The 14,667-nt window shown below is 40.7% G+C and overlaps 1 protein-coding gene across 1 annotated transcript in view; it reads left to right on the forward strand.

Moving 5' to 3' along the window:
• spire2 (spire-type actin nucleation factor 2) overlaps nt 1-14,667 on the forward strand; it is a 54,822-nt gene that overhangs the window by 17,695 nt on the left and 22,460 nt on the right. Inside the window, exons 2-3 of the mRNA XM_082538122.1 lie at nt 12,856-12,899; nt 13,679-14,071. Coding sequence (XP_082394248.1) covers nt 12,856-12,899; nt 13,679-14,071 — 437 coding nt within the window. The remainder of the gene's footprint in view (nt 1-12,855; nt 12,900-13,678; nt 14,072-14,667) is intronic.

A 14,667-nucleotide genomic window follows, 5' to 3' on the forward strand; every position in this document is an offset into this window, starting at 1 on the left:
CCCGGGCCTGGCTCCAGGGCGGGGCCCCGGTAACCCTATCCCGGGCAGGGTAAACTGTTCCCTCGGTGTCCTTTTCATAAGGGTCTTATGAATCGCTCTTTGTCTGGTCCCTCACCCAGGGCCAATTTGCCATGGGAGACCCTACCAGGGGGCAAAAGCCCCCAGACAACATAGCCCCTGGGATCCCTGTGACACACAAACCCCTCCACCACGATAAGGTAGCGATTCAAGGAGGGGAGCTAATTGTTATTTACTAGCTAATCTTAAATGACTGTTCAGTACAGAAATGAAGCCCAAAAATTATGTTTTACTGTCCTGTGGTCTCAGCCTCAGATACTTATCAAATCACACAAAGCTCTTGTAGAAACAAACAAACAAATGAAAAAAATATGTTCTCCTTCATTTCTGTCAAACAAAGTTGTATGACACGTTTGCAGCGGTTAGTATCATGGTTGCTAGGCAACCTGGAAAGCGCGACGGAGACTAGACCGTCCCATACAGCCCATGTGTTTGCAACAAACTTGCCGTTTATTTTGCAAATCGAGCTCAACACTGCCCCTAGCATCCTGGAGCACTTCCGTTGTGATTTGGAGTTTGCATGTGTTTTGGATTTTGCATGTGTTTTGGAGTTTGCATGTGTTTTGGAGTTTGTACGTGTTTTGGAGTTTGCATGTGTTTTGGAGTTTGTACGTGTTTTGGATTTTGCATGTGTTTTGGAGTTTCCATGTGTTTTGGAGTTTGCATGTGTTTTGCAGTTTGCATGTGTTTTGCAGTTTGCATGTGTTTTAGATTTTGTACGTGTTTTGGAGTTTGCATGTGTTTTGGAGTTTGCATGTGTTTTGGAGTTTGCATGTGTTTTGGAGTTTGTACGTGTTTTGGATTTTGCATGTGTTTTGGAGTTTGCATGTGTTTTGGAGTTTGCATGTGTTTTGCAGTTTGCATGTGTTTTGGATTTTGTATGTGTTTTGGAGTTTGCACATGTTTTGGAGTTTGCACGTGTTTTGGATTTTGTACGTGTTTTGAAGTTTGTGCGTGCTATTTGGAATTTGTAAGTGTTTTGGAGTTTGTACATGCTTTGTCTCTAGGGGCCACCGTACATTACAGCCACAAACATGAATCAATTTTATTGGAATTCCACGTGAAAGACCAATACAAAGTGGTGTACACGTGAGAAGTGGAACGAAAATCATACATGATTCCAAACATTTTTTTACAAATAAATAACTGAAAAGTGGGGTGTGCATAATTATTCAGCCCCTGAGTCAATACTTTGTAGAACCACCTTTTGATGCAATTCCAGCTGCCAGTCTTTTAGGGTATGTCTCTACCAGCTTTGCACATCTAGAGACTGAAATTCTTGCCCATTCTTCTTTGCAAAACAGCTCCAGCTCAGTCAGATTAGATGGACAGCGTTTGTGAACAGCAGGATTCCAATAAAATTGATTCATGTTTATGGCTGTAATGTGACAAAATGTGGAAAAGTTCAAGGGGGCCGAATACTTTTGCAAGCCACTGTATATATGTGCGTGTGTGTGTGCATATGTGTGTGTGTGTGTGTGTGTGTATGTATATATATATATATAGTCAGAAGGTCTTCATATAATGGCTGCTGAAAGACATTCAAGGGTCAGGCTACAGGGTGAGATTAAGAGGGATTCACTAAGTGTACTTAAGGCCAGCTCATAGTCAAAGTCCGCATATTGCTCTTGTCAGATAAAAAGGTTGCACCACTCAAATGTTTAACTACACTTTTCAAGAAGTGAAACATAAGGCAGTTTTTCAGCTTTCTGACCATGCGCTGCTGAAACATGAAACACGCAGTCCTCCCATTATAGTGCTCACTCTGTTCTTCATGCTTTAGAGCATGCACCTGATATTACCTCAGTTCTTTGTACACATGTAGAGTTACTTCAGTGATTCATAAAGGGGCTTTATAAATAAAACAGAGTTGCACTGACGTGATTTTCCCGTGGTGGTTATTGTACTATAATAAATCCACTTTTAATGATTTGAAAAGTACAAAGGACAACCGAGTGCTACACCCTACCTGACAGCATTATAGTTGGTAGTCCTTGAAGACTGCTGGTCCTTATCAAAGTTAGGACTATACCATCTGGTTACCAGGCTCCGGGATGTAGTCGGTGTGTCTGGTCTGGCTCTGGAGTGGTTTCAGTTATACCTTTCCAATAGAAATTTTAGTGTTTTTGAAAATCAGTTTATGTCATACTCTAAGGACCTGGCATATGGGGTGCCGCAGGGTTCAGTTCTGGGACTTATTCTTTTTCTCTTGTACATGTTACCTCTAGGACTTATAATTAGGCAGTTCCCCTTATCACTTCTATGCTGATGATATTCAGCTCTACTGCTCTTTTAAGCCGATGGAAGTCCAAAAACTTTTCTCTTTAATAAAATGTTTAGCTTCCATTGAACAGTGGCTTGGAGACAACTACTTGCAGCTGAACTCTGAGAAGTCAGAAACATTCATTATTGCCCCCGACAGCCAAATAGCTATAATCAAACAGCATCTTGGTTCTCTTGGCTCCTCTGTCCAGCCGAGTCTCAGGTATTTTGGTGTTATTTTTTTATTCCGCCAAGTCCCTAGAGCAACACTCTCGTCAGTTAATTAGGAACTGCCTTTTTCAGCTAAGAACTATCTCCAAACTACGAACTTTGTTGTCTAAATCAGAGTTAGAAATGGTTATTCATGCTTTTATTTTATGCTTAGATTACTGTAACAGTCTTTTTGTCTCTTTGAGCAAAAATAATCTTGATCGTTTCCAGTCAGTCCAGAATGCTGCTGCAAAGCTCTAAACAAAGACACGAAAAAGAGAGTACATTACACCAGTTTTATGCCCATTACATTGGCTTCCAGTAGAGCTGGGCGATATGAGATTTTTTCATATCACGATATGTTTTTTTCATTTCAGGCGATAACGATATCTATCACGATATAAGCCAAATAACTATATTTGTAAGATTTAAATGTGCCGTTGCTCACAAGTAAAATGTGAAATAATCAGCAGCTTGTTTTTAAATATTTATTTCCCATAATAAGTTCAACAGGGTAGATGTACTTAAGGAACATGAGACTTTTTCAGATAAATAAAGGCAAATATTGCAAACTACACAAAAGGCAGCCGCTAAAGCGTTTAAGTTTCAAAATAGAACAAATGAAACAGACTAAATTGTCAATTCCACTTAGAAACAAAATATTAATTCTAAAAATAAATCTTAGTTTGTTTTACAGAAGAACAGACAAAACTGACTAACTTTTGTCAATATCAAATAAACTGAGAACTAAAAGGAAATTCTCAGTCTCTCCTTGTTGTATAGCTTAGCTTTTCAAACAGTTTTAACAGTTACTTTAGTCTGACAAAAGCCGAATGACGAATTAGCGCTTCCAGTCAGAGACTGAGGCTACGTCCACACGTACACGGGTATTTTTGAAAACGGAGATTTTCCGTTTTCGTTTTAAAAAATAATCCCGTCCACACATAAAGGCAGAAATGAAGGAAAACGCTGCTATGAACATGCCAAAGCAGCAGGTGGCGCTAGATTCCTAACCGTGCAGAAATGTTGGCCAATCAGAAGTCTGGGAAAAAGTAAACAAAGCTGCGGCATAGAAGCAGAACCGAGTCGTATGTGTGGAGGGACAGTAACTGTGTGTATATGTAAGCATTTAAACACTGCAGAGAGTAGAATTAACAGTAACAGTATTGTAGAAATTCATTTCACCGAAACAATAACGCGGCGCACAGTGTGACGCATGCACCAGTTTATTGTATTTCCAGACTTGCTTTCGGCACAATTTACAGTGCACGCTACTCTGTTTTTTGTCAGACTTGAAATAGCCGAAATACCTTCACACTACGGAACTTCTTTGGTTCTTCCGTTCGACAATCTCTCCGGCATTGGAACCATCATCTGTTTTCTCTTCGGTCACGCTCGGTTGATTTTTCTAGTCGGCACACTCATTTCCTCCATTATGCGCTGGCTCCATTACCCGCTGGCTGCTTCCCAAACAAACACACGTGCGGCTTGGCACTTGTGCTGTACGTAGCAAGTCACGCGACGTGACGCTGCGGCTGTGATTGGTTCAGCTCTGCGCTACTGAATTTGGATCGGCTGACCTTTTTTTTTTTTTTTTTTTTTTAAGAGGACAAGAGCGGCGAGGTCTATCGCGATAGCTTAATTTCTCTATCGAGTAAAAGTTATATCGCGATACATATCGTTATCGTTCTATCGCCCAGCTCTAGCTTCCAGTAAATTTTAGAATTCAAAATCTTAGCATTGACTTTTAAAGCTCTGAATCATGATGCTCCTGCCTACATTTCTGATCTTTTAGAACCCCACGCCCCTCTCTGGAACCATGAGAACATCTAAGGCTGTTGGTAGTCCCACGAACACATTTTAAGACCAGAGGAGATAGATCTTTTAGATAGTCTTTTAGTGGTCTTAAATGCCATAAATCTGTTAATCTAGGCCTCGTCTTTTAACAGTTAACACTGTTAGAATGAGATTGCGGATACAAGCAAAAGAAATGAGCTTAGTATGAGGGGTGGGCAGGCTTTTCCTTAGCGATAAGGTGAGGAATTCAGTGATTTGGGAGGGGCTCAGAGTAGAGACCGCTAGTCCTTCACATCAAAAGGAGACAGATGAGGCCGTCACCTTCTGGGTAAGGTGTTCCAGTCAGGTATGTCCTACTGGGAGGAGGCCTCAGTGTAGACCCAGGAGAGATTACATTTATCAGCTGGATGATTTATTATTTTTAATATTATATTTTAACTTTTATTGAAATCGTTTCATTCATTTTCAAGCAACGTGCATCATTCATAATGCAAGACACAATGCACCACACTTTTCAGTCACGATTTAGTCGTTTTTCTAAAGTTATTTTTTGTCATATTTTAGTTATGCGTGAACATCTTTTGTAGTGGCTTGTTTTGTTATGATATTTAACATCAGTTTATTTTAAGTGTTTTTCTTCTTCTTCGCTGTCTGTCTGGAGTATGTTCATAATGCACGATGCGAGGTGAGGCATGATTCATTATTGAAGAATGTAATTAATGGTTCCAGTGCCTTTGGTCAAAGTCAAAGTAAACTTTATTGTTATCTCCGCTATATCCAATGCAGCATATAGAGAGACAAGACGACGAGGCTCCGGTTACATCAGTGCAAAAAAACCTAATAAATAGATATAAAAGAAGTAAGAAAATAAATATATTTGTTATTACAGAGGTGTGTTATTAGTTTTTGATGTTGTTCATTAAGCGGTTCTCAAATTTAACTTGATATCTAAGTACTTCTTAGCTTTAGACTAGTCAGTTAGTCTATTTTCCCCCCCACTTATTTAGTTGAATAAGAAATTAGTCGCCAGGAATATCCCTATTTATGATATACAGTATAAAATCATCACCATAAAAAAGGGTGCAATGTTGGTCATAAAAGTTATAATCTAATAAAATTTGACAAGTGTTTTGGCGCTCCATAGTAGCCCTCCGTACAATACAGGAACCATGTACCGTATTTCCCAGACTACAAAGCGCACCTGAATATTAGCCGCACAAGCTAAAATCAGGGGAAAATCCTGTTTTGTACATACATTAGCCGCACCTGACTAAAAGCCGCAGGTGTTTCAATGTTGACTTATCATATATAAGAGAATATGCACAAAAGGAATTGTCAGGAAAGAGATGGCTGTTTGGAGACACACCCCTTTTATTAATATTTTGAAAAACAAGTTATGGGTACATATTTGCACAACTTTTTAGGTATATGTAAAAGTAGCAGTAATTACAAGTACGAAACATGTACTGTGCTTCATAAACGAGTAACAAATGTAGTACATAACAATAACCTACAGCACATCAGAAAAATAGATTCGGCCTACCTTTTAGGCTCAGGTGCAGTGACACGGCTTTAACAAGAAGAAAAGTCAGTCATTCACCACCATCTTCCTGCGCACTAAAACCACCAAAGTCCTCTTCTCCAGTGTCGAAACGAACAGGCTCAGGATGGCTTCGTCATCCACTCTCAGCTCCTTTCCTTCGTTGTCACTTTCAAAACCAAAGAAATCCTCGTTGTCAGTGTCAGAGTCGAACACCCTCAGAAGGGCCGTGGCGGTGTCCTCCTCTTCATCATGCAGCAGTCCAGCCCTTCGAAATCCGTTGGTGATCATGGATGTTTTCACACTTTTCCACGCTGTTAGATTCCACCGGTGGAGTTGAGCATAACTTGCTTTTCGCAAGTTTATCATCCACACCTCCCGCTGAACGCGTAGCGCTACTTTGAGTTTGTTTTTCGCGCTACTTGTACGGCACTATGTTGCCTGGCGGATGGACATGTGACCAACATACCACTCTTGAACCCTGATACTGTGTGTCTGATCACATGCCCTTCCGCCAGGCAACGTAGTGCCGTACAACAGCGGAACAAACAAAACAAATTGTCTTACGATATGACAAAATCATGGACAATCCATAGAAAAGCCGCACCTGACTAAAAGCCGCAGGGTTCAAAGCTGGTGCAAAAAGTAGCGGCTTATAGCCCGACAATTACGGTAATAATTAAAATGTGAATAATCAAATGTGTCATTAATTAATTAAAATTTGAAATGCATAATTACCCAAGTTCTCCCCATGTTTGCATCGGTTCTCTCCAGGTACTCCGCCTTCCTCCCACAGTCCAAAGACATGCTGGTAGTGGGAGCCCACTACCCTGACAAAGATAAGCGGAAGAGAATGGATGAATAATTATCGAATTTATTTATATTTATTATTTATTTTGTTTTTCAATTTTAATTAACAATTGTCAGATTTAATTAATTATTCCAAATATGAAAAAACTGAAACTATGACAGTAAAACACTAACTCAGCTGATGTGTACAGAAACATTAGGTATTGGTGATGGCATCCGTCTTTAATATACAGTCTGTTTTATGTCTAGTAGCAATCTTGGAAAAGATTCACGTCTAACGTAAACAGTTCTACATTAAATATCTCGACAATGATTCAGAGCTGCATGAGGACCAGGTGATAAACATGTGAGGACTGGTCAATAAGCTAGCAGCTTTACTCCTGAGGTGACCAGCTGATCAGCGTCAGTTATCAGTTGTGCAAAAGATAAGATTTATTAATGCCAAACATGTGTATAGATATTGTAGTCTTTATGCAGTTTTGCTATATTATCTTTACACATTGGATAACAGGTATGTGGTGCGCGTAGTGTTGTTTTTTTGTTTTGGGGTTTTTTTTGCTGTCTGTTTTCCAAAAGCAAATTTTAGGCTGCATCTGTAAATTTCATATTTCAAATGTACTTTATGCATTTATAATAAGCCCTGCTCTTCCTAACCCAGCTGTCTTTCTGTCATTTTATGGTTTCTTTTGAATTTGGTCTCTCAGACCTTATTTCTATGGCAACAGATGGCAAAGTCCATCTTTGCAGAGTGTGTGTGTTTGTGTGTGAGTGCATGTCTCTGTTTGTATGTGACTGGGAGTGTGGGTATCAGGCCTTTTTTTTTTTTTTTTAGGAAACATTTTCCATCATTAGCTATGAGACCATGTGTGACTTACAGCTAATGAGAAGGAACACTGTGGGTTCACCTTATGGCAGTTAGACACCACAATAACATGATCTAATAGTTGTGGTAGTTAAATGGAAATGTCTAGGATGTTGTGTGTAAGTATATCTGTTTGTTTAACATCTAATTATTGATTTCATGTGCTTTCACTAACTATATTTAGCCTTTAATTTATCCAGGTAAAAATGTCATTGAGATTAAAAATCTCATTTCCGAGAGAGTGTGTGTGTGTATGTATATGTATATATATATATATATATATATATATACAGGAACATCTGTGCCGAGTATAACCTAGAAGTCCCGAGGTCAAAATGGGAGATGCCCCCAAGGGTGGTGGAGAATGACCGAGCTAAGATCCTGTGGGACTTCCAGATACAGACGGACAAAATGGTGGTGGCTAACCAACCGGACATAGTGGTGGTAGACAAACAGAAGAAGACGGCCGTAGTGATCGATGTAGCGGTTCCGAATGACAGCAATATCAGGAAGAAGGAACACGAGAAGCTGGAGAAATACCAAGGGCTCAGAGAAGAGCTCGAGAGGATGTGGAGGGTGAAGGTAACGGTGGTCCCCGTGGTAATCGGAGCACTAGGTGCGGTGACTCCCAAGCTAGGCGAGTGGCTCCAGCAGATCCCGGGAATAACATCGGAGATCTCTGTCCAGAAGAGCGCAGTCCTGGGAACAGCTAAGATACTGCGCAGGACCCTCAAGCTCCCAGGCCTCTGGTAGAGGACCCGAGCTTGAAGGATAAACCGCCCGCAGGGGCGCGCTGGGTGTTTTATATGTGTATCAGTCATGTACTTGTTTTGAGGCTGTGGCTCAGGTGGTCGAGATGGTCTACGAAAGATTACCAGTGCCAAAGGAAAATCCCCAGCATCCCCCGATTCATCCATCAGAATGCGAGTGTGTGTGCATGAATCAAAGTTTGTTTTCCTTGACCACGAGCATTTGAACAAGCTTACAAATCCAGTAGCATTGCTGAAGACTGATGGTCTGAGTTTCAGCTGTCATGATGTGGCCATTAACTAACATGAACTTGTAGCTAAAGCTGTTCAGGTAAACATGGGAAGCAACTGGTTATTTGATTTGATTTGATTTAATATTCCTTTATTAGTCCCACAAGGGGAAATTTCATAAGGCTGCCGACCTATTGCACGCAATGGCGGCGCCATCTTACCCTCCGACCATACATACATTACACAAAAACGTCACATGGGGAAGACAGGTCAGAGAGGTATAACAATGGAAAATGCACCACATGAGGAAAGATAAGGAGAGAAAAAATAACTCCCCCCAGACTGAGCTCCAACAGGGAGATCAGTTTGAGAACAGAAAAAAACACCTCTGCACAAAGATCATGAAAAAACCCTTAATACACCAAAGAAACACATGACAAGCAACAGGGGTGGGTAAAGGGTGAGAGACAGCCCAATTAGACAGTACATGGCCCACAGCCTGTGTGCTGGTCTCCTTGATCCACCGCCAGCATCGGAAGGGAATAAGCGTCGAAGGCGTTTGGAGGGGGGATGAGTGTATGTCTGCATGTGTATATATGTCTGTGTGCGTGTGTGTGTGTATGTGTCCAGAGTTCAGCTGAGACAGTGTCCTTCGCCCTGCCAGGCTAAGTAAACAGTCTTCCAGCCAACCCAGGTGGCCTTGCATGGAATGGGAAGAACAGTCTAAACACAGTCGTTATCAGCAAGAACCCTGTTATCATGGTTCCGAATAGGTAGATATCTTCAGCACTCAGGCTCACCCAAGCCCAAACTTCTCATTGAGAAAGGGGTGTCAATTGCATTCAGAGACCAGTTGATCAAATCCATAATTCTCTTTTAGGTTTTAGAGAACAGACTGTGAGAGAGTGTTCCAGGGAAAAGTAATACAAAAAACACGAGACTAGACAAGGACATAGGCTAAGCAGGGAAGCTAAGGGAGAGGAAGAGGAGGAGAGGAGTGAAGTGCGACTGCCTTCATCAAGAGCAAGAGCAAGAACCTATTGCATAACATATTGTTATGGCTAAAGCTGATGCTAACCATAACCAAGCCCCAGAGCCAAGAATTTGTAATGCCCCGTCTCTGCTATATATGCATATGGATAACTGGGTTATTGCATTTCCCTGAATCTAAGCTGGAGGGCTCTTGGAAGCGATTTCAATGCACAATTATCTCCCCTTTTGTGTTTATTGGGTTGTAACTGTGGGAAACAGATGAAGGTATCATTGGTTACACTGTGTGACCCCGGTCAAGTATTATGCAAACCTGTCTGACAGGTTTACTGGGCTTCGTGCTATCGTCTCACCCCTGCAGATAGGCGGTGGTGTGGGGTGTGCATCACAATGGAGAGTTTCTTTTGTCGCCAAATGGAAGCAGCATCTATGTCTGCTCAAAGGAACAGAGAAACTCTCTGTTTGTCTAAGGTTCACATCACGCTCTAAGGGCTCTTTGTTGTTGACATCAGTGAATGCTGTGGCATGCTGACTCGCCCCTCCCACGCATCGATACCAATACTGCAAAAACATCCCTGAAAGGAAACGGCACAACACATCCTGCTAACCAGGATGCGTCGTGCCATAAAATAAAAAGCTGAAAAGTTGGTTTTAATATTTTATAACAAAATAATAACTTGCAACCTTGACTTGAAACATGATTTAATAAACATTCACTGGGAAGAAAGCAGGGCTTGTTAAACCAGAAACAACAAAAACTATTGTGAGCACTACTACAATGTGCTCCTTTCAACCCATTAGGTTAAGCAATGGCTAGGTGGTGTAGTGCTTTTGGTGGCAATTTGCCATCCGTTTCCTACTTAACCTGTTTACAATGCACTTTTGTTGCTTATTTTTATTTACATGTTGAAAATAAAGCCATCAAAAGACTTTGAAATAAAAAACATACAAGCCACTTTCTCCGACATTTAGGCTCATAAACATTTTTCTTTCAAAATTTTTTGGTGAACTTGAACCTAATTTTGCTCTTTAACAAAATATCTTCAGGTATAACATGCTCTCACTCACAGTTTAAAGAAAACCAGTGGAATTTATTCCTCGATCTGAGATGAATAAAAACAAGCTCCCTGGAAAGGAGTCTAACTGTAGTCTAACTGAATCCATTTGGATAATGGGAACTGTGGGTTCCATTACCAGCTTCATCATCTTTCATCTGCTCCATTTAGAAGTTACCACAGTGGCTCATTTGCTTCCACCTCACGCTATCTCCATCGTCCTCCTCTGTCACACCAGCCCTCTGCATGTCCTCCTTCACTACATCCATGAACCTCCTCTGTGGCCTTCCTCTTTTCCTCCTGCCTGGAAGCTTCATCTTCAGCATCTTCCTCTGCACGTGTCTAAAAAATCTCAGCTTTGTGTCTCCAAACTGCCCAGCCTGAGTGGTCCCAGTTATACTCTATCCTTATTGGTTCAGGAATCATTGGTGCTGGAAGCTAAAAAACCTTTCATGCTTTTGCCATCGTACCTGCATGGAAAACAAAAGCTTATTGGGAAGTGTTTACAGCTTTCAATTATTTTGTTACAAACTCAAAGTCTTCTTTGTTTGTAGTTTTCAAAGATTACTAATGTGCTCGACTATTATATCATTTTAGCACATTCACTCTTCATGCTGTCCTCAGCAGGGCCGAGGCACAAATAATGTTAGGGAACTCCAGTCACCTGCTCAAAAAGCTCTTGGGGTAAACTATTTTTGTATTTCCTAATCAGAAATGTGACGCTACAGTACTCTCAGTCAAACTGACCCTGCTTAAGAAAGCTCTTAACTGAATTTGTGTCTCTAAGTACTAAAGAAAGGTGCTTCAATGTTTCCTTTATTGCCTCCTTCAGCAAGGGGGGTGCTTCACCATCCTTTATCAGAGGAAAAGCAATAAAGCCATGCAATCTTTTATGCAGCTCATCATGCAAACTGCTCTGCTGCTGTATTTCCCACCTTGTTTGAAACCATCACTAAACTTTGAAAAACTTGATAAACACACATGGTAATGTTTCCACTATGTTACTTGTTCCCTCGTGTGAAGAGTGGGAGTGGTCTTATGTATTTTCTGTAAATAAAGATCATTAGAAAAAAAAAATCAAGCTCTAGTGGAAATCAGATTTCATTTCTTGTCTTAATTTTTGTATTTCCAGATTTCAGAATCATTAATTTTACTCAAAGACACTGGATGCCTTGATAAATGCAGCAGTTAACAGCATCACCTCTTCAGTAGAAAGTGGACATTTCTTAATATTTTCATTCACATTTTTGATTAATATATAATTTTTTTAAACCTTGATAGATATTTTCTCAGGCTTCTCCACATTTATGTAGTCTGAGAAGCAGCTGGACCTTAAAATTGTGCTTTTTCGTAATCAATCTTTGTGACGTTGTAGTTTGAGCAAAGTGAAGCAGGGACAGGTGCAAATTGCTTCATGTGCCCATTAACCATGTCTCTGGTGTGTTATATGACAAGTGACGAGCATTAAATGGAAGTGAATCGGGGTGAAAAACGGCTGCTGCAGAAAAGAGTCCTATCCATCTCCATAATCGTACAGCAGAGTGCTTTTAAATATTTATACTGGAAAGGGAAAAACTCAAAAATTACAAATAATAAGTGAGACTGGTTTTGTCCTTTTTTCCTGCCTGAAGGATGTTCCAGAATACTCAAATTTATGTAAAACTAATTTAAATGATAAAATCTGTGCTTTGGGACATTTTAACGAGGCTACATCGGCAAGGGGGGGAACCTGAGGGGTGTATTAAAAAAGTGAGATGCGAACTGCTCAGAACAAATCTTAGTTTGGATTCAAGTTTCAAAAGTTAAGCTCAGTCATTAAAGCTAAATAATGGGGCAGCACCACAGAAGAGAGGTGGGGAAAAAAGTTTGTAATAGCATAAAATCAAATCAACAAATGAGCCAGATCCACGACGCAGAGGAGAATTAGGACAGAACGCCTTAATGTGGGTTTACTTGTTGAGAAAATCAACATCTCGTGTTTTGCACGACTGGTTTATTTGTTTTACATTTAGGTGGTATATGAGGTGATATTTTTATTTAGTTTGCTGTATATTAAAATATTGTACAAAGGATTTACTTTATACAATTTATTAGCATTTTTTTTAATCATATTGGAAATGAAACTTTTTAGATGGGTGAAGTGTATAAATCAATATTGCATTTTTTCTCTGTTCTTTAGAGATTGAAAAGGAGTAGGTGTAAAATATTGCAAAATCTTAACCTTTGCAGATTGGTTTTATTGGTTTCATCTTTTTGTTTTTGTCTCTTTAGATGACACTGATGGGCCTCCTCGTTCTCCTGCTACAGAGTGCCAGGTGAGAAAGAAACTCTAGACATAAGTTACTGTCAGGCTTTTCAAAGGTGTGTAGTACTTTTTTGTCCCTTGTCCTTGGGGTCAAAGTTGCTGTTACTGAAAACAATGGTAGATTCAGTTCAAATCAGTTTTATTATATAGCGCCAAATCACAACAACAGTCACCTCAAGGCACTTTCATATTCCAAGGTAAAGACTCTACAAAGTTAAAAAGAAATCCTATCAGGCTGTCTGAATGTTATGGGCAAGCATTTGGCGACAGTGGAAGGGAAAAATCCCTTTCAACAGGAAGGCAGGGATTAGGACAGTGAGACAACATCGCCACCTTCAGGTTAAGTTGTAATCACAATTTTACAGTGGACCCACTGTAAAAATTAAATAAATAGATGATAATGATAATAATTACAAATCTATAGTAGTTGGTGGGGAAAAAAGGAAATTTTATTGTCATTAATTGTTTATTTAATACTAGTGGGGGATGTCTTTACCACGAAAACTGTAAAACTTTAAAAACTGTAAAAATTCAGTGAAAAGTCCAAAATTGACGTCCCTTTTCACATTTTCCAAAGTCATCCAGTGGGCCAGATTGAGTGTTTGTGGTGCTGCTTCTGGCCTCTGGGCCTTATGTTTGACATCCCAGCTTCGCAACAGCAACATGGGTGAAGAATGCTTAAAAGGGAGTCTTTTATGTGAATTAGATTATATTTATCTGGACCTGTAAAACAGTTATTAGCAATACTTTTAACTGACTTTCTGTGTTCCTCCTCATTCATCCCTCCAGCTGGTCCACCTGCTCGGCGTGGCTATCTACCGAGCCCTGGATTGGGGGCTGGATGACACTGAGGAGCGCGAGCTCAGCCCACAGCTGGAGCGCCTCATCGAACGCATGGCGGCAGGGGATCAAAGCGGAGGGGGCTACAGCACCGCCGGAAACGCAACAACAGATGAAGGGTACAGTGGACAGGAAGAGGAGGAGGAGGAGGTAGAGGAAGAGGAGGACCGGGAGGACATAATCAGGCCGGTGTGTACGTTCTGCCAGGTGATGGCGCTGTGTGCATCTCGACTGGCAAACCCAAGTCTGGCTCCGGAGCACTACCAGGCCGTCTGCAGGGCTCTGTTTGTTGAGACCCTGGAGCTGCAGACCTTCCTCGTCAAGATCAGAGATGCAAAGGAGGTACGCTGAGTTTGTTATCATCTCGTCATTTTATGTTTTGTTTTTTGTATTCATAGGATAGACTGGAATGTTAAAAAGAAGAAAAACAATAAAGAGTTGACTCAGCAGCGTAATGCAATCTCAGGTTTCAGCTGTCCTTGAAAGCATCAGGTGTGTGCCACCTGTAAACAGGTGTAAACAAGAATAACTGACACGCCACAGCTGCTGCTTCAGTGGTGTAGTGTTTGTGTGTGCCCTCTAAATGTGAAATTCTTACAGCCTTTCTCCATTAATATTCCTGTTTACATCCTGCAGACTGATAAATGACTGAAGAAGCCGCCTCCACAGTTTCCTCCAACTACTCAACCTTAAATCTGACTTGCGGCGTGTCACTGCAGTGTTTCTGCTTTTTGGTCGATATTTAGCAGAAACATGGTGCAGAAAGCTGTTTACATGAGTACATGCAGATGGTAGACTGACACTGTGTCATTCTAGCAGATCCAGATGAGGCAGAGAGCCTTCAGTCCAGAGTCGTTGTTAGTTAATACCTTTCTGTTTCAGCAGCTGTATCTCCACCTGATTTTACCCTCCAACCCAACCCAAAAATTTTAAAAAGG

The sequence above is a fragment of the Aulonocara stuartgranti genome (genome assembly GCF_965226115.1).
Source record: "Aulonocara stuartgranti genome assembly, chromosome: 7".
NCBI lineage: Eukaryota > Metazoa > Chordata > Actinopteri > Cichliformes > Cichlidae > Aulonocara > Aulonocara stuartgranti.